General features: G+C 44.5%; 1 protein-coding gene and 1 pseudogene across 5 annotated transcripts in view; one reads left to right on the forward strand and one right to left on the reverse strand.

Annotated features, from left to right (window-relative positions):
* The first annotated feature begins 4,562 nt into the window (after positions 1-4,562).
* On the forward strand, positions 4,563-5,550 carry LOC110298079 (annotated as a pseudogene).
* Positions 5,551-8,422: 2,872 nt separating this feature from the next.
* Positions 8,423-20,506, reverse strand: part of C7H10orf143 (chromosome 7 C10orf143 homolog) — a 34,592-nt gene continuing 22,508 nt past the window's right edge. The window contains exons 3-5 of one of the 5 annotated variants that reach the window (XR_002378413.2): positions 20,379-20,441; positions 9,773-9,960; positions 9,107-9,196 (exon numbers count right to left, since the gene is read on the reverse strand). Coding sequence is in view for 2 of the 5 variants with exons in the window: in XM_029479096.1 (XP_029334956.1) it covers positions 9,901-9,960; positions 20,379-20,441 (123 nt within the window). In the remaining 3 variants the exon portion in view is untranslated. Of the gene's footprint in view, positions 9,197-9,772; positions 9,961-15,936; positions 17,093-17,141; positions 20,442-20,506 lie in introns of those variants that run through there. The other 4 variants (XM_029479096.1, XM_021168420.2, XR_003837098.1 and 1 more) reach the window with 4 other exon arrangements.

A 20,506-nucleotide genomic window follows, 5' to 3' on the forward strand; every position in this document is an offset into this window, starting at 1 on the left:
GACCACCTACAGATGAGACAATGTTGCCGTGAGAGGGCCAAGGTTGCTACGGGGAATACTTCATAACTGAAGTGTGTTCTCCCCAAGGACTTATGCCACCATTTGATTTAATTTTTAATTTTTACATTTTAATCAAAAATAGATCAAATGGTGGTGGTCTCTCCGGGGAAGCATACTTCAGATAAGAAACCGGCCATGCTCCTCTTAAATATGTAAAGCTGCCATCTCCCTGTGAGTCACGAGGGCAGGCGAGGATGCCTCTGCTGCCACCCCACACTGCCGCTGAGCTCACAGTCTGTGAAGAGTGACACCCCCATACCCCAGGCTGCACCTGCTGTGGTCCCTCACCTGTTTCACATAGATCAATGCACCTGTGCAGATCGACCTAACTACAAAGTGCCTGTCACATGCCCCAGAGAGGACCCCCTTACCTTACTAGCCAGGGGAATGTCTTAATCCCTCTCAGGTGTGTGTGAGCACACCAGCAGAGTCACTTTGTGTCATCGGATGTTCTAAACATTGCAAGGAAAGGCATGTACTTTTTTATCCAGGTACCTGCACAGAGCTGATGTCTTCTATTAACCATGTCACCTAGCTGTCATACCATGGCTCTGAGCTTCACCTAGTCTCCTCCTGATACACATGTGGATCCTGGAGGCTGACACTCATATTACTTACACAAATGTGACCTTAGAGGGCAAGGTGTGCATCCTTCAACTTCTCGGGCCTTCTAGCTATCATCAATGAAGCAGGGTTGGGACTGGCAGGAGCCCCTACAACACTGTGATGAGGAAGAAGAAAGTTCATGGCGGGGAGGAGTGGAAGTGCTGGCCTCAGGGGACAAGTGTTAGCATGTACCCTTCCATTTATGTTGTTGCTAGGAAGAAGAAAAGCCGTCCATGCTCTCACCCTCTCATCCTGGCATCTGAATGCAGGGCATCGGAGAGACTATCGGGAGGGCTGAGCATTTGACAGGATGCCAAGGATGGCATGGCCCCCATCCATGTCTTTTATATAAAGATGCTATGAGCACCACCACCCACAGCTCAGGACCAGGAAAGGCACATGGTACTTCCCAGAGAACAGGTGTGCTTCTCTTCTGCAGGCCAGAGTTGGCAGAGTGGCTCTGTCAAAGCTACCCAGAGACAAATGGAGTGTTCAGTCTGTCAGCCTGAGTCTTCTAGTTGTCTCCACCTTCAGCATGGCCCCAGCACCTCCTGCCTCCCCCTACTGGTGGGGTAGGCAAATGGCGTGGAAACAGATGACCCTGCTCCCAGAGCCAGCACCCTTGGGCACCCTAATGCCCCTGTAATTATCTTGGTCTTTAGTTGGGAAAACATGGCCCCTCTCAGTTGCTCTGGCCAGAGCAGCCAGCCAGCAATGCAAACCCTTAAATCAGACAAAGTTCAGACTCACAAGGGCCTAGGGAGGCAAAATTTCATAGAGATCTTGGCCATTTTCTGTCTCCAAAGGCCATTTCCCTAGCCCTATAGTCACAACCCAGCTTTAAAGCTCCTGAGAGGATGAAACAGCTCTAAAGAATTACCTTAACCTACCCCATTTCTGAGAAGGAATGTGCAAGGCCACACATGGCCTCTGGAGACTTCTGATTTCCAAGGACTGGATGTCCCAGAAGTATCACTCGGGGTAAGGCCAGGGTGGATCAAACTCCAGCCTATGCCTGTGGCTTCACTTTGCAATGCCAGGTGTAGTGTGCCCGGAGTTAAATAGTGGATGTCACATATCTGGTCCCAACCCACAGTTAAATAATCCAGTAAGGAGGTCTGGAGAGACAGGCACTTTGAAGCAGCGAGGGCTGTGTGGCAGCCCCTCTGTGATCCTGGGGTGTGTGTGTGGAGGGGGGAGAACACCAGTGGTGTATATAGCTGTTAGAAATGGATGATGTACCCCAGATGACGAGGCCTGCTGAAACCAACACAACTGACTTACTCATCTCAGAGCAAGCACGCCACCCAGGGCAGTACCAGCCATCCATCCACGGTGAGGCCAGCTTGGTGTGCTGCAGGCCAGGGTGCCCCTGGGAAGGCCAGATCTCCTGCATCTGAGGATCCTTTGTTGAAGTACTCCCTCCTTCCCTTGCGTTTCCATGTTCAGGATGGAAGCAAGGTCCCTCTGCTTGCCAGGCAATACTTACTCCATGATGAGCGCACTTGTCTGAACATCTACCCTCTGCTCTGGTTGCTCCCCATGTGATATGATTTGTTACCCACGGGCATGATGCTGCCCACCAGAACATTAGACTTCACTCATCTTCCATAATGGAAACTATGGACTTGAACCACCATCCCACACAGCCCCAGCCAGTGGCAGCCCTCATTCTACACCTTGCCTCTATGAACTCAACCTTTTTAGATTCTACATGTGCCCGAGAACATGGAGCATTTGCCAGAGAGTGACTTCTTTCACTTAGAATAATGTTACCCAGGTTTACCCACATTGTTGAAACAGCAGGACAAACAAAGAGGACATATTTTTAAAATGTAGAAAGGCCAGCTGTCTTAGTTAGGGTTCCATTGCTGTGAAGAGACACCATGACCAGGGCAACTTTTATAAGGAGAGTACTTAATTGAAACTGGCTTACAGGTTCAGAGATGAAGTCCACTATCATCACGGCAGGAAGTCTGGCAGTGTCCAGGCTGACATGGTGCTAGGGAAGTTGCTGAGAGTTCTACATCTTGGGCTCCTCTTCCACACTGGGCAGAGCTTGAGCACTAGGAGACCTCAAAGCCCGCCCCCACAGTGATAAACCTCCTCTAATAAGGCTGCACCTACTCCAACAAGGCCATATCTCCTAATAGTGACATTCCCACCAGCCAAGCATTGTAGGCAGCCGCACGCCCAAAAGATGGCGCCGACCTCCGGTACACCGGTGCCATTGTGCAGGCGCCAGCCTGAATCTGGCGCCAACCCCTCCCGAGCGGGTGTTACATATCAAAGGGCCAACAGACTGACGAATCCCAGGAGGACACATAGCTGTCCCCAGTGCTGGGGTGGATATAAGCAGTCCTCCCGGGGTTTTCAGAGTTCCCCCGTAGCATTGAGGTGTTCCGGAAATAAAGGCTGTTGAGAAGAACCCGACCGTGTTGCGTTTTTTTCTTGCTGGACAAGGTGAGCGCAACAAAGCATATTCAAACTACCACACCAACCTTGTCAAGAAATGAAATCAGGAAAACTGGATGCACACATAGTAAAGGAAACAACTGGATTTTATGGTACCTCTAAAGAAAAAGAAAGAAAGAGCAAGAAACAAGACAACGAAAGAATTCTCCATCTTGATCTGCAGGCAGCCGGAGGAGACTGCTTCACACCGGCCAGACTTAAGCTTATAAGACCTCAAAACCCTCCTCCACAGTGACAGACCTCTTCCAACAAGGCCTTGCCTCCTAATAGTGCCACTCCCTATGAGCCAAGCAGTCACACATGAACCTATGGGGCCATTACTATTCAAACTAATACCACACTGAGCAGGCGTGAAGACCTGAGTTCCTATGCCCAGTGTCTATGTAAAAGTTGGGTTGGCAGCACGTGTCTATAACCTAGTGTGTGGGGAGTGAGGACAGATGAATCTCGGGGGCTCTTTGTCCAGCCAGGCTAGCTAACACAGCAAGCTCCAGGCTCAGTGGCCTCCTGAGGAATGACACCTGAGCTTGACCTCCAGTCACCATGGGCAAGCATGTGCACACATGTACACATAAAAGAGGTGGAAAGAGTTGTGTTTCAGGTGAAGCAGCTTGAATGGTGTTCGCACGTCCTTCTCTGTTAGGGATTTAACATGCTCAAATGTTCTGAGGTCAATGTTTTCAAGTTGTTGCTTTAGAAGTTGCCATCAATTTATTTTCAGGCATCCTTAAAGGTTTATACACTTTCATACCTTTACCCTAATATAAAACCCAACAGTGGCAAATTAAAGGGACAAATGAGAACTTATCTAAATGACACACACATAAATGCCCAGTGTTTCCATGGGTGGAAGGAAATGTCTCTCTCCTCTTCTTGACAGAGTGACAAGGAAGCACTGGGAAGGGGCAATCCCATTTCACGCTCCACATGGGGTGGCTGGAAAGCCAGTTTAGTGAAATCTGTGCAGGTTCTGCCTATTGGCTAATGGGCTGTGCTTAGTACCTGTGGTGCTGACAAGGGGCCTGACAGGGAGAGCAAACTGTGTAAGGACAGATGACCTGGACACCCCCAGCAGGCTACATGCCCCACCCTGAGGGACTTCCACAGCTGAAGAAGCATCTATCAGCTCATCTCTTTGCTGACTCCACATATACCCACTGGTAGCAGGACACACCCGGAGCTACGCAGCATAGGACTGGCCAAGTGAGGCCTGGTTAAGACGGAACTTTCTGATTCCTTTTAAGATGGCATTGGCACCTTTTGCCTCAGGTGCTAGCTGTAGCTGGCATTCAGTTGCATGTGCCCCAGTGTCCTCACTGTCCTCAGCTGAGTTTGCCATAGGAGTTGCCTGGGCTTCCCCAGGCTCTTCTGTGCTGCCCTCTCTCTCACCGTACATGCTGTTGTCATAACCTGCCATCATTATGAAACTCAAAAAGGCCAAAGGTCAAAATCACAGTGACTCCAAGAAAATGGCTCCTCCCCGAAAGGTGGAAGACAGTGAAGATGATGAAGAAGATGATGAAGAGGTAGTCATCCCTCAGAAAACAGGCAAAGGAAAAACAAGTAAGGAAGGTAATCACTTCACAGACAAGAAAGGTTAAAGTGGCCACACACGTAAAAGCATTGGTAGCAACCTCTATTAAAAAAGGAAGGCTGCCACTCCAGCTGAAGGGGACTAAGTGCAGTTAGGACGCTAAGGAGGAAGACAGTGATGAAGATGAAGATGGGGATGATGGGGATTAAGATGAAGGTGAGGAGGAGGAGTCCTTTGGGCTGACACTTGTGAAAGCAGTGAAAGCAGAGAAAGCAGCAGCTGCTACTCCTGCTTCAGAGGATGGAGGACGAAGGAGATGAGGAGGAGGAGGGAGGTGAGGAAGAGGAGGACGGAGGTGAGGAGGAAGATGACTCTGAAGAAGACTCTACAAAGATCATACTGGCCAAACGGGAGAGTGCTTCTGTAAAAGTTGTTCTTGTGAAAGCCAAGAGTGTGGCCATGAAGATGAAGAGGAAGATGAAGAGGAGGAGGAGGAGGACAAAGAAGAGCAGCCTGTTATAGCAGCACCTGGAAAACAAAAGAAATGACCAAATTTACTTCGGTTTATATCACCTCCCATGTCTTTATTGGTATAAATATTAGATAATTAAGACAGTTACAAACTTTGGCTATGTGAATTTTAAGTCTGCTAAAAACCTAGCAAAGGCCTTAGAACTCACCGGCTTAACAAGTGTTTGGCAATACAATTAAAGGAGGAAAAAAAAGAAAAGAAAAGAAAAGAAAGAGACAGTAAGAAAGTGTGGGCTGCAAGAACACTTTTTGCCAAAATCGTCTTTCAATATTACTGAGGATGAGGTGATGAAGATGCCACAGAGGTCAGATCGGTCAGCAAGGGTGGGATTGATCGCTCATGAGTTCAAGGCAGAAGTCAACCCAGAGAAAAAGTTTAGGAAAAGCAGGGGGCAGAGCCGGATGGGTAAAGAAAGGGCAAGGCAAGAGAGAGCTGGGAAAGTGGTCAGACTGGGGAGCAAAAGCTTTGGTTAAAGTAACTTTCCTACAGTACAACCCAAGAAACTCTTCAGGAAGTATTTCACTAAGGAACTTGTATCAAATTGCCCCAGAATCCAAATGGCAAATCTAAAGGGCATGCGTCTATAGAATTTGCTTCATTTGAAGATGTTGAAGCTTTAAACTTCTGTAGGAAAATGGAGATTGAGGGCAGAACAATCAGGCTGAAGTTATAAGGACCCAGGGGATCGCCTAATACAAGAAGTCGGCCATCCAAAACTCTGGCTAAGGTCTGTCTGAGGAAAGCCCTGAAGAGACCTTAAAAGAATCATTAGAGGGCTCCATTCATGCAAGAATAGTCACGATGAGGAGACTGGGTCTTCCAGAGGGTTTGGTTTTGTAGACTTCAACAGTGGGAAAGATGCCAACGTTGCCAATAAGGCCATGGAAGATGGTAAAAGTGATGGGAAGAAAGGTACCTTGGGCTAGTTCAAGCCTACAGGTAAAAGTGGCTGAGATGGGAATGGAGGAGGAAGAAGTGAACTTGGTGGCAAAGGCTAGGGAGGTTTTGGAGGTGCCAGAGGCTTCCTGAGGTGCCAGATGACAGAATTCAAGCCACAAAACCAGAAGACAAAATTTAAAAATTACTTCTATTCTCATCTTCCTTTCTTCATTTGAAAGAAAGAACTCTGGGGGGTGTTTGCTGTTTCCTGTTCAATGATGGAGCCTTGTGAGGCTATTCCAAGACAGTAAGGACACAACTGTATATTCTAACTTGGAATCTATATAGATAACATCTCAAGAGAGACACCGTTGGTTTTGACTGGATATTGATAAAATCTTTTGTGATTTGTTCAAGGCAGGGTTGAACTGTCCAGGAACCCAATCTAAAGACCAGGCTGGCCCCTAACTCAGAGACCAACCTGCCTCTGCCTTCTGTATGTGGAATTAAAGGCATGTGCCACCCAGCCATATAACTTTTTAAAGATGAGTTATAGAGCTAACCATGATCTGTATGTTCTAAATTTATAGTTTCATCCCATGTATCAAACCATCTTTTCCCTACAAAAAAATGATAATGATTCTGATGATATCAACGACACCTAGGTGACATTTTGTTAGACCCCAAGCTGCTACAGGCCACTGACACCCGTGATCTCCCTATCCCTCTGCCATGAATTGTTTTATACTCATACAGAGACTTTTTTAAACAAGATATTACTTAAATGTTCTCTATCCCTACACCCTCACAGCTGCATGGTCTACAGGAGAGAGGTTGGGCCCAAGGACCAGTGGTCCCAGTCATGAAGAGATAGACTGATAGATCTGGGCAAGTGGGGTCCAGGTGAGGGCGAGGATGGTGAAGGTGGCAGAGTCAGTGGAAGAAGCAATGCCAAGCTCTGCTACTCCCCGAGGCTAGCACAGCCACAGGTGGATTCCTGCTGTCAACAGGGAAAGCAGAAAGTCTGGGATGTCAGAGCCCCGCTTGTTTCTAAAGGGAAGAAGCCAGGAGAGCCCGTGTGCTGCCCAGTGCCACCTCCTCAGTGTTCTTGCTCCATGCAGTCTAGAATTCCAGGCATCTCAGATGAAACGATTGGTTCCACAAGCTGGCTCACCTCACCTACCCTCTGGCTCTTTTCTCTTGATAATCTCCCCTGGCTTGGCTTCATAGAAGAAAAGGGATATAGAGGGACATGCAGCAGGGAAAATGGCTCTCACAGGAGATTCCCCAGGCCGTCTGAACGTGTTGCTTTCCATGCTGATGGGAAAATCCCATGTGCCACCACCATCCAACACAGATGAGAAGAAAGAGGCTTAAAGAACTTCTTGGGCTGGAGAGATGATTCAGTGGGTGAAGGTGCTCGCTGCCAAGCCTGGAGTTTGATCTCCAGGTCCCACATGGTGGAAAGAGAGAACTGGCTCCAGCAAGTTGTCTTCTGACTTCCACACATATTCTGGGGACACACATACACATATACATGCAGACACACAAACATGCACACACACACACACACTGAATTTAATTTTTTTAAACTTTTAAGGTCACTCATGACACTTTCAGTAGACAGAATCAGATTCTGCTGGGTTCTATCTAGCATGGAGCAGCAATGTGTCTCATGGGCTAGATGATGGTCAGAGGGGCTGCTGGGTTCACAGCCTGGGTGATCTGTGTGCTTCTCCAAGCACAAAAGTATGAACATCACTTTTAATGAATATGGAGGCAGAGTTTACAGATGAAAATAAATGGGAGCTTAGGAGGTTTCCATTTGTTTATAAAAATTAGTGTCATTTTTGAGAAAAACTAAACAACAACCACCTTCACCCACTATTTTAAGGCCACAAACCACAGCCTGTCTCTGTCTTGGCTGCTTGGGCATGGGCTGTCGTGTCTAAGTCAGCTGCAATGCTAGCTTCTTCCGTGGTTTAACAGCTATGTCCTGTGATGTTGGAGCGTCTCCCTCACACACAGCATCATAGTCGTTCCAGCAGCTTGATTTCCCCTGTCTCAGTTCTGCAGTGTGGGCTTCATCATGGCCACACATCAGGGTTAGTATAGACTGGGTTCTTCCATGTGTTCCTGGCAGGGACCACAGCCCTGTAAAGAGCATTATGGACACATGGAAGACAGGGCTGGGGTCCACTTCCAGTTTCCAGTTAAAGACCATGAAATCAGTTCTAGAATCCAGTCATTTCTGTAGGACCTCCACTCAGGAAGCTTCCTGACCCGGGGAAAACAAGGCCAGTCTCCAGAGTTACACAACACACCAAAGCCAGACAGCTGTCCACAGTTTCCATTTTAATATAAATGGGGTTCTGCCCTGATTACTTCAGTTGGAGAATTACATAGCTTGATTGGACATCAGCATTTAATAAAATTCACATCAAGATCATAGAGCATTTAAAATACAAAAATAAGTATTTTAATTAAAAAGAGCACTGAACAGCCCAGCAATGTCCAGAAGCAACCCATAGTCCACAGGCAGGGAGATCTCCGGCTGCGCCCAATGACTACATGAGCTATGAGGATCCAGAACCTCCAGGCAGCTTGGTACAGAATGTTCTGACTTCTAGATAATTTCCTGTCCAGCAGAAGACATTACAAAAGAGGCTGCAATGAGCCATCCCACTCAGGATGTTCCTGGCCTTCTGCAGAGGACAGTGGGATTACCTAAGAGGCAGAAAATCTCTGCAGGGAGCCCTGACTGTCATTTGAACAGGTGGGTACCCAGGCAAGCTATAAGGGATGTGCACTGGCCATCAAGTGAGGATTCAAATTCAACTGGCATCTTCCTTCGTCCCATTTGCATCTTCTTTTTTATTTTATTTTATTTTTAATATTTATTTATTTATTATACGTAAGTACATTGTAGCTGTCTTCAGGCACTCCAGAAGAGGGCGTCAGATCTCATTACAGATGGTTGTGAGCCACCATGTGGTTGCTGGGATTTGAACTCAGGACCTTAGGAAGAACAGTCGGCACTCTTAACCGCTGAGCCATCTCACCAGCCCCATTTGCATCTTCTAATGATTGTCTGTATGGTTAAAATGGCCCTGCAATGGTAAAAGAACACACTGTGAGCATTAATTCACTCTACATTCAATAACAGGCTTCAGTTAGATATTCACCAACACAGAGAACACTATAATAACTGGGCTAGCTTGGGTGTGATGACATACGCTTATAATCCCCACACATGTGAAGCATCCGCACACAAGAGCATAGCCAGCCTGTGCTACAGAATAAGTTCCAGGCCAGCCTGGCCTTCACAGTGAGACCCTGTCTCAAAAATAATAGTAATAATAATATATTAACAGGGGAGGGAGAGAGAAACACACACACATACACACAGTAAACAGGCTAGCTGCTGTATGCCACCTCTAGAGTACTGGAGTTACATAAATGATACTTCTGTATAGGCCCGGCTTGCACTTATAAATAATGGCTTCTAAGTCATAACTTATATATTTATTAATATTCCCTACACTGTAACTAAGGTATTAAAGTATCCCTACTCCCACAAAGAACAGTCTAAACAAATGGTACATCCTCTATTACTTGGAGAAAAACAATGAAAATATCACTCAGCCTGTCATAAAATAAAATTTTTAAATATGCTGTCAGAATACCAAATCAGGATTCAAAACACTAGCAGTGTGGCTTGATGGTCCTGTGGATGTCTGGAAGCTCCCCAGGATCGTAGCGGTTCCCACCAGGGCACCTCACCATGCTTCTGAAGCAGGCCTCTCATGGCCCCTCAGCAGTAACCGGGAGAACCAGATGCCTGGGGATGACAGCTGGCCAGGCACTGCACTACCTGCAACGAGAAGTCCCATCAGAGGAACTTTTGGCTAGAGGCAAAAGAAGGCTGGCATCCCAGCCTACAAGGCCTATCCTAAGACACTAATTGATTTCCTGAGGGGGCTAAGATACAGAAATGTTTGGGTGACTAGGAAATGAGGAGATGAACATCCAGCCAAAGGTCTCATCCACTCTCCAGAAAGGAGGTGCTGCCAAGGGGAAGAGACTCAGGCCTTGCCTGGAGAAGACTGGCAGGTGGCCATGTATCCATTTTATGCCAATGGCTCTGTGGTTCACCTGTGTAGTAGTATTTGGTTAGCCTGCTCTTTGTTCCTGACGGGTCGCATGTGCACACCCGCCCAAGAGTTATTTGGACTGTGAATGAAAGACATACATATATAGCCGGGCAGGGGTGGCACATGCCTTAATCCCAGCACTTGGGAGGCAGAGGCAGGCAGATTTCTGAGTTTGAGGCCAGCCTGGTCTATAGAGTGAGTTCTAGGACAGCCAGGGCTATACAGAGAAACCCTGTCTCAAAAAAAAAAAAAGAAAAAAAAAGAAAGAACGAAAGAAAGGAAGGAAGAAAGAAAGGAAGGAAAGAGAGAAGGAAGGAAGAGAAAGAAAGACAGACATATATGTCAGCTAATTTTGATATGTCTTCAGTAGCTCAAAGGCTGGGCACCTCTAATTCTTCCTGTAAACACTCCCCTCTGGTATTCCAGAGGTAATATCTTTAAAATCTATATCTCATCTCTGTTCCTCCAGACCCAATCGGGGAAGTGGCCATTAGAGTCATTCACTTAAATTCTTATATGGCTGGTCTGTCCTACACCCCTCTCATAATGATTCTTTTCTTCCTCTCTTTTCTCTCCAAGCCTGGGAATCCTAAAAGTCCCGCCTCTGTCTGTTTGCCCAGCCATTGGCTGTTAGCACCTTTATTTACCAATTGGAATCAACTGGGGTCAGGGCCCTCAGTGTCTTATGTGCAGACACTTCTGTAAGCAGTTTGGGGACAAAAATTAACATTATAACACAAGCAGCATTAAGCCAAACCCACTTCATTTCTCCCCTCTTGTCCAATGAAAAAGGCCTTTTTCTCTCAGACATAAATTGAGTATAACCATAACAATTATGTAAATTATAAAGTATGATATATAATTAATATCTAGTTTATTATATTTGTCAATTAGTTAAAGTATTTTATTATCTATCTTAACTTAATGAGCTTATAATGTTATATTTGAATTATGTTTTGATTTTAGCTTGCATTACCATCTGAAAACCATTCTTTTAAATCTATATCATCTCTCTCAATGCTAAACAACTTGAGTTTGATTATGAGACTATAACTAGTCTTCAATCCTGTCAGAAACCCAAGAATGAAACAAATATAACCTGAATATATAGGAAGCACAAAAACATAGCTTCTAAAACTTAAAAAAAAATTATAGAGACAACTGACTCCACGGACAGCCCCTAATTTGCTGGATGTTGTCCTAATGTTGGAGCATCCGTCTTCAGCCCTCTGGCCCAGAACCATCTGACAGATCTTAAGTGAAGCAGGAATATGAAGGACTAGCTTACCCTGTCTTGGTAGAGCTTAGTAGTCAACTATCCCACATCTGGTTGTCTTCTTTAGACAGTATTTTGTCTATAAATGAATAGGGCAATTTTTGTCTAGTGGCTATCTTGTCATTATTGGAGTAACTGTATGTGGAGGTTTTGATGTTTAATTTCTTCTTTGAACCATGAAGGGGGTATTGCCAGGAGCAGACATGTCTCTAGTCAAATTTCAAATAATCATTAAATGATTAAATGTCAGATTTTGTGGATTTCTGATGTCTTTGAAGACTACATATTTATGTGTGTGTGTATATATATATATATATATATATATATATATATATATATTATATCTGAACTGTTAAAGCTTAACTATTCTTAATCATTTTTATTTGAGTAAGTTGAAAACACCTTATTATAACTAAATCAGAATCTAGTATAACCATGAGTTTACATCTGGCCCTTAACTTGTGCTATTTAATCATACTAAATAGTCTGTAACAGCAGCTGTCAGAAAGACTGGGTCTAAGCCTTGTATTCTTAAATGGGTTGTATAGGCACAATGTCTATTTAAGAGTAACAATATTAATTTTAAATTTTGTATCAATGTAGCAATTTATATCAAAGAAAAACTTAAATCTGTATCAATCTATAAATTCTGTACCAATGCACTCATGTAAACAGTTTTAGAGACTAAAATTAACATTATAATACACACAACATTAGGCCAAATCCACGTCACACCTGGACCATGAGAGAAAATGCTATGAAAGCCAGGAAAGGCACATGTGTGTCTACCTTATAAGGCAGAGGCGTTTTAGGAAATGAAGACGACAACGTTAAGGTCAGAATGTTCTAGAACCAGTAACAACAGAAGCTTGGTATGCACGTGGTACATGGGCAGGATTAGAGTATCCGTCTGGAAGCTCAAGCTCATTGAGGTCAAGAGGACACCACAGACCATGACAGAGAATGGTGGAGTGTTTCTCAAGAACATGTGAGCACATGTAAGGACATGTGAAAACTTATACACACGGTCTAAAGAATATATATAGCCAGGTGGAGTGGTACATGCCTTTAATCTCAGCACTTGGAAGGCAGAGGCAGGTGGTTCTCTGTGAGTTCAAGGCCAGCCTGGTCTACAAAGCAAGTTCTGGGACATCCAGGGTTACGCAGAGAAACCCTGTCTCAAAAAGCAACAACCACAACAAAAACCAACCAACCAACCAACCAACCAACCAAAGAACATGCATAAACATATGACGTACAAGATCACAGAAGATCATTGTTTATGGACATACAACATAAAAGATCATAGAAGAACATATAAGAATATCATATAAGAACATAGATCATAAGTAAATCCAAAGACCACACAAGAATATCCATCTAAGAATATTATATAAGAACATACATCATCATAGAAGATATTCATATAAACACACATGAGAACATATAAGATCATAGAAAAACATCTCAGAACATCACACAATATAAGGATCATATAAAAGTCAGAAGAGCACAGAATATAAGATCATAGACAACTTCATGTAAGATCATAAAAGAACATCATATAAGAACACACACGTGAAACTCAAGAAGAAGGAACACCAAGTGTGGATACTTCGTTCCCTCTTAGAATGGGGAGCAAAATACCCATGGAAGGAGTTATAGAGACAAAGTTCGGAGCAGAGCCTGAAGAAACGACCATCCAGAGACTGCCCCACTTGGGGATCCACCCCATAAACAACCACCAAACCCAGACACTAGGCAGATGCCAACAAGATCCTGCTGACAGGAACCTGATATACCTGTCTCCTGCGAGGCTCTGCCAGTGCCTGGCAGATACAGAAGTGGATGCTCACAGTCATCCATTGGACAGAGCACAAGGTCCCAATGAAGGAGCCAGAGAAATACCCGGGGAGCTGAAGGGGATTGAAGCCCTATGGAAGGAACATCAATATGAACTAACCAGTACCCCCCCAGAGCTCCTTGGAACTATACCACCAATAAAAGAAAACACATGGTGGAACTTGTGACTCTAGCTATATATGTAGCAGAGGATGGCCTAGTCAGCCATCAATGGGAGGAGAAGCCCTTGGTCCTGTGAAGGTTCTATGCCCCAGTATAGGGAAATGCCAGGACCAGGAATGGGAGTGGATAGGTTGGGGAGCAAGGGGAGGGGAGAGAGGATAGGGGGTTTTTGGAGGGGAAACTAGGAAAAGGGATAACATTTGAAATGTAATTAAAGAAAATATCTAATAAAATTTTTTTAATCAAAAAAAGAATACACACAATCATATAAGCACATACAAGATCACTGATAAACATGTAAGAACATACACAAAACATGAAATCATAGAATCTAAGAATGTTATATAAAAACATACAAGATCATAGAATATCTAAGATCACATAAATGCATACAAGACCACAGAAAAATATCATATAAGAACTTCCATAGAAGATCATCATATGAGAACATAAAAGATTATAAAGGACACACAGGTCGTGTGCCCACAAGCTAGAAGAATGACATACAGGACAGGTACCCCTTTAGAAATGAAGTCCCTACTGTGGTCCTTAAGGTCTTGCAGGGTCCAGGACAACAGCTCTCGAGAAAGAGAATGCAGTATGCCCCCATTTCTCCACAGGACTCTTCTTCCTGGGGCTCTGGTGTGCTATGGATTAGGTCAGGGGAGTTTGGGGAGTTACTGCAGAGTGTGGGGGCCTCCCCTACAGGAAAGTCCAGGACCTGGGGATGGAATTGGGTGGATACTTCTTAATCAATTCAGTTCCAATCATGCCATCACTGCCACAAAGCTTGAAAAGCAAATTGTTTTTCCCTCTTATTAAAAAAGTATTCACTGAGACATTTATTTCCCTTCTGCACCCACTTAGAAGACAGATGGAAAGCAGATCATATGGACTCAAGCTTCAAGACAGGTCACATCGACATGAGCACAGTGACCTGCAGTCCTCAGAAGCCGATCGGTTAGACTTCCCTCACACCATCCCTAACTCTCCACTCACCACCAACTTACTCCTGATTTCTTTTCCCCTCTTTTAAATATTTTTGTTTTTTGACACAGGGTTTCATGTAAACCAGTCTGTTTTCCAACTCCACGAGTAGCCAAAGCTAGTCTTAAACTCCTAGACCTCCTGCCTCCATATCCAAAGAGATACAATTGCAGGCATATGTTACCATGCCCAGTTTTGGCTCCTGAGTCTTCCATACTTGTTCCAGTTTGTTAGGCCTTTCAGGCCACAAGGCCCACAGTGACATACAGAGAAGCCTGATCTACACAGGACAGGCTAGGGTGTGAAGGGGCTGAAGCCCTGAGATGTTGGGATTCAAAGATAACATACACCCAACACCAGAAGCATGTCTGACACGGATGGTCTGCTCAGCAGAGCTAAGCTTTGGTGAAGTTAAGGGTAAAGAGCAAAGCTTGCTGTGTCTTGGCAGTACATCTTACCACAGACAATAGAAAGCCTGCTTCTGTTGGAAAGACTTACATAGGGAAAATAAAGCAACGGTGGAAAATATGGCAAAAGCCCAGTCTCTTCTCACTAACCAAGATACTATTTATTTTGCATGTATGTGTATGATATATGTGGAAGTCAGAGGACAGCTTTTGGGGACCTTGGGGATGGAAATCAGGTCGTCAGGACCAACAGCAAACACCTTTCCCTGCTGAACCATGCCATGGGCCTCAGGTTCTTATTTGCTTCTACTACTGGGATGGAAATGGACTCTCTTCATGTCCAGTGGTTTCCAGATGTGCTCACTGCTTCCTAGTCCTTCTTAGTCCTACCAATCAAGAATTTTATTTCCAACAAAACTATCTTTCAAAAGTGACTTAGAAATTAAGACATTCTTAGACAAACAAACACAGAAAGCCCCTGCGGTGGGCCTACTGAAATGCTGAAATCCACAAAGCACAGTTGACAGCAAGCACCTGTGTGAGTGGGAAGCCGCTGGTGGGGCTTCTTTTCAGGACTATTAGTGAATAAGACTATGGTTTTGCATATCTGTTTGCTCTGCCATCTGGCTTAGTAGTTGACCTGCAGGCTTCCCTGGATATTTTATGTAGGTGGCTATATAATCTGGAAACAAAAACTTAAATGTTTCTGGTTGTCCTTGTCACTTCTTCTACTCATTGCTCCTTTGTTCTTGTCTTACTGTGCCAGTTAGAAACTCTAGAACACAGAGCATAAACTGACACAGCAAGTGTCCTGCTCTTCCTCCTAGACAATGGAAACACTTCCAGGAAGTATTGTGTTCAACTTTTAGCAGGATAAACTCTGCTCATGGCGAGCTTAATTAAGTCACCAGTTTTTCTTTTCTTTTCTTTTCTTTTCTTTTCTTTTCTTTTCTTTTCTTTTTTCTTTTCCTTTTCTGTTCTTTTCTTTTTTTTTTTCTTTTCCTTCCCCCTCTCCCTCTCCCTCTCCCTCCCTCTCCCATAAAGGACTTTCTTCTCATAGTTTTCTCCCTTATAACTCTCTGGCCCTTCATGGATCTCCTTTATAACCCCCACTTGTAATGCCTCTCCCTTATAGACCTCCTCACATATCATGGCTCTTTCCCTTAGAACCTCCCCGTTGTGACTCTCCCTTAAAACCACCTTCACAGATGTCTCTTATAAATCCCACTCTTCGTGACTCTCCTGTACAAATCTCACCTGTCACAGATGTCCACTGTAACTCCCCTACCTTCTTGGATAGAATATGACCCTAACTTCTCATCCCCATTGCCATGTCCACTCACAGCTCCAGGGACTTGGACTTGACTGGAGCAGAGAGAATAGAGAATGACAAGCAGGTAAACGGACAGGAAACTGGGGTTGGATGGTCTGCACTCTCTGATAGAGAAACCACAGCACCCCAAGAGTACAGCATGTTTATTACATAGAGTTGACCATGGAGGTGGGGTTATTGCATACAACTCTATATTGTATACAACTCGACAAAGATGTTGGATTAGTACATAGGGAGAAGCTGGATTTATTTATAGTATACAGCTGGATCGAGGAGGCAGGTTTAGCTGATCTTGGGAGGAGCAGTGTTCAGGCCCTAAATATCCGGCTGGGGAGAAAGCTATAGTGGATATTTTCTGTACTCACTATCAACATCCACACATGGACCAAAAGGAAGGCTTTTGCCATTTGCCCTCTGAGCCTCACTCCCTGGGAGATTCTGCCATTTTCTCCATGGGTCTAAGGTTCTAGGATCCGTGACATTCCTGTGTCCCTGTCACTAATACTCATTCACTCAGGACTTCATTTCCTTCTAACTCTCTGAGGACTCGTGAGAGGACTTCCTCTGCTCCCCACATTTCATGGGTCTTGCTTATAATCCTCCACCCTTCTTCATGTCTACATTATAAGCCCCATCCCCTCACAGGTCCTCTTGTGTTTATTTTGTAGCCCCCTGGCAGCAGCATCACACCTCACTTAATTGGTCTGAACTGACAAGAAGCAGCAGCGTTCCCATAGCCGAGCTGACTGCAGAGAAGTCAGCACCCGGTCATTTGTGGGAAGAAAGGAAATCTGCTGGTAACAAACAGTCCTCACCCATTGTGCCTGAAGTGTAAGACAAGACAGTGCAAAGCAGGAAAAGCAGCAGCCTGACAACTGTGGGGACAGACTCTTAAGTGTCTCACATCCACACTGTTCCCATACGCATTTAAATCCTCAGGAGCGGAACAGATAATATGGGGCTGAGGGGAGATGGCCTGGGTGATGACGTATAACACAAACTCAACAGGGACAATTACAGAGAAAACTGTCCGCAATTGCTCCTGTCTATAATCTTAGCACTCAGAGGCTGAGGCAGGAGGATTACAACTAATCTAGGTCAGTCCAGGCCACATGATAAGGTCAAGGCCAGCCTATGCTATGCCCTGAGACTTTGTCAATCAAACAAGCAAGCAAACAAAAGAACTCAGTCATCAGTTACTGGAACAGAAGGCACCGTATGAGTGACTTAGATCGATGGAAAGATTAAGTGCAAATGTAGAGAGTGAGACTCAAGATATATTGAGAAATGGTCCATGCCTTCATGAGAAACAACTCATTGATTAAAACTCGACAGAGGCTGGACAATGGTGGCGCACACCTTAGACCCCAGCCCTTGGGAGGCAGAGGCAGGTGGATCTCTATGAGTTTAAGGCCAGCCTGGTCTACAGAGTTAGTTCCAGGACAGCCAAGAGTTTATCAAGAAACCCTGTCTCAGAAAACCAAAAACCATGACAGAGGACTAAAAGATAGCTTGACAGAAAAAAAAAACTTGCATGTGTGCATGCACGAGGACTTCAATTCTAATCCCAGGAATCCATGAAAAAGACAAGCAGTCCTGGAAGGCCACTGGTGATCCCAGTACATGGGAGGCAGAGATGGGGGATCCCGGGGGCAAACCGGCCAGCTGGGCTAGCCAGATTTAGTGAGCTTCCATTCCAGCGGGAGGTGTGGTCTCAGCAAGCAGAAAGTGACCATGGAAAGCACTCAATATCAAGTTTGGACTTCCACACATGGTCAAATACATATTTATGTCCATACTCGAGAGAGCACACAACACACATAAATATAAACACATGCAAATAAACAGATGTAAGGCAGCTGAAGAGCAAGGAGCTCGGGTCCTACAGAGACCGCTCTGCTCTGCCTAGGATTCAGAGCAGGAATGAGTCAGTTGGATCCGCACACTACAGAAACACAGAAAGAGGCTCAGGTCACACAGCGGCTTCAGGGCAAAGCCACCAAACAAGCTGAGAGGGACACGTGAGACTGCTGTTAGGGATTCCACTGAACTAAACTGACATAGCCTCTGTCCCCAACAGAGACAGGGGAGCCATCCTGAGTCAGGCTGGGAATGGTGAGCAGGCAGGGAAGCACTCCTGTGCATGCGGGCAAGTGGCTATGAATGAGCCTGAGTGTAATAAAGTCCTCTGAAGTTTGCAGTTGCTGCCCACCAGTGATTTACTCCTAAGTACTGCTCCCTGGGATCTTACCTCTCTAAAAATACTATTTGCTTTTTATTTAACACTGAACCTTTTGATGTTTTAGAATATAAGAATAGTAAGTGTCTTATTATTTTAAAAGCTTAGGAGAGCAACTAGCCGCATTATGAGAGAAAGAAGATATAGGCAGAGCAGTCTGTTCAAATAGCAGGAGGTGTGACTTTCCAAATTCACATTTCAGTCTTTATTTACATAAGACTTTTAGAAACAGTGGGTGTAAATATTAAACTGCCTGAGCCTGAGTCAAATTTTATTGAGAGTAACTACAAATAAAAGGAAACTGATTTTTTAAAGTCAGATTCTGAAATTTAGATGAAAAGAATATTGAGCATTAACTATAAAAAAATGATATTTACATATCAATGTAGGTTTTCTGCTCATAGATTCATTTCCTATGAAACTAAAGGAGGCGAGCTTGGGGAATTAGAAAGGAACAGAAAACCCTAGGCAAACAGGTACTGTTGTTCAAACAGAATATTAGCCAAAATGATCCAATCAGGAGTTTGAGCTAATTTTTTTCTCCTTTAAGCCATTCATTCCAGAACACAAGCTCTATGAGTGTTAGGAATTCACACGAATTCCAAATGTGCCTCTGACAGACAGGAGGAGTTGAAAGCTATATCCCATGTATATGAGGTTAGGGGCAAGAAACAGAACCAGCCACTCGCAACGAGAGAGGTGATTTAAATACAGAGGGGGGACAATTCTCAAGAAAAGTATGACCTATCTGCATCCTAGGGTATATTTGGCAGCCATGGGAACCTACCTAAATATACTAAATTCAAATTACTGCATCTCGATCAGAACTACAGCACGCATGCGACACGATGCTCTGCCAACTGACAACAGAGTAGCAAAGCACACCTCCATGGAAAAAGTGCAGCGCTCATGTTTGCTTCTGCATCGGCTCTGATGTCTTCAGCTACTCGGATTCCCGTGAATGGCAGCTACCAGGGTGCCAGGTCTGTCTAGTGCAAAAATCAGCGCCTGTCACTGTAAAACCCAGCAGCCAGTCAGCTGAAGACACTTGTAAGTTACGGACTCAATCTCTTGCTCATCAGAAACAGCAATTCACTTCTCTGAAGCTCTTTAGGGGGCAATCTCTGATACTCAGACTCAGACGCAAACTCACTCTCCTGGTTTCTATGTGGAATTTAAATACAGTTCTATTTTATTGCAATATTGAGATTTCAAATTTAAAATAAAAAACCCAAGAATTACAGAGGTTATCAAAAACATATTAACTTGTTCTTAGAGTGAGTTCAATATTAATAACAAAGGCATTATTATGCTAATATATACTTTATGATATTCCGCCCTACAGCAGAGGCTGAGAACTGACTGGCGGTCTTTGACCTCCCTTTACTTTGAACTGATGGTGTGAACGCTCTGCTCCCTTCAGAAATCTACAGCTTATGCAAAGTTTATGGAAACACACTGGAAAAGTTTAAGCAGAAGAGGGAAAACCCAATGCTGATTGCCATTGAGATCATTTAAATAAGATCACGCCTCTTCTCCAAGATGACCTTCGAGGTCTGTATTTCATCCTAGCAGAGAGTCAACGTCTTTTCCTCAAGGCTGCTTTCTGGTCATCAGTACCCTCACACACGCACACTACACGAATGTTGCTTTTTCGTAGGAATTTTAAAAGTATTTATAATGTCTACTTCGGGATATGAAGCTGGAACTTTTTTTTAACCTCAGCAGAATATGAAGACTAGCTCAAACCAACCTTTAGTTTTATTTACATCTCTCATTCCTTATGTATGTAGGTGCAGACTTTCGTGGCTGCTTTCCAGATCTGATGCTTAAGAACTCTATCACTTAGGTCTCAGTGAGGCCACACTTACAGACTCCCCCGAGATACACCTCAGGCAAGGCTGGGCTGAACTCCTTCCTCCGTTCTGCAGAACCTAGGAAACGAATCACAGGCATATGTGCATCAGCCCAGACAGAGTCACAGTTTTACTCAATAAAT

This window comes from Mus caroli, chromosome 7 (genome assembly GCF_900094665.2).
Source record: "Mus caroli chromosome 7, CAROLI_EIJ_v1.1, whole genome shotgun sequence".
Classification (NCBI taxonomy): Eukaryota; Metazoa; Chordata; class Mammalia; order Rodentia; family Muridae; genus Mus; species Mus caroli.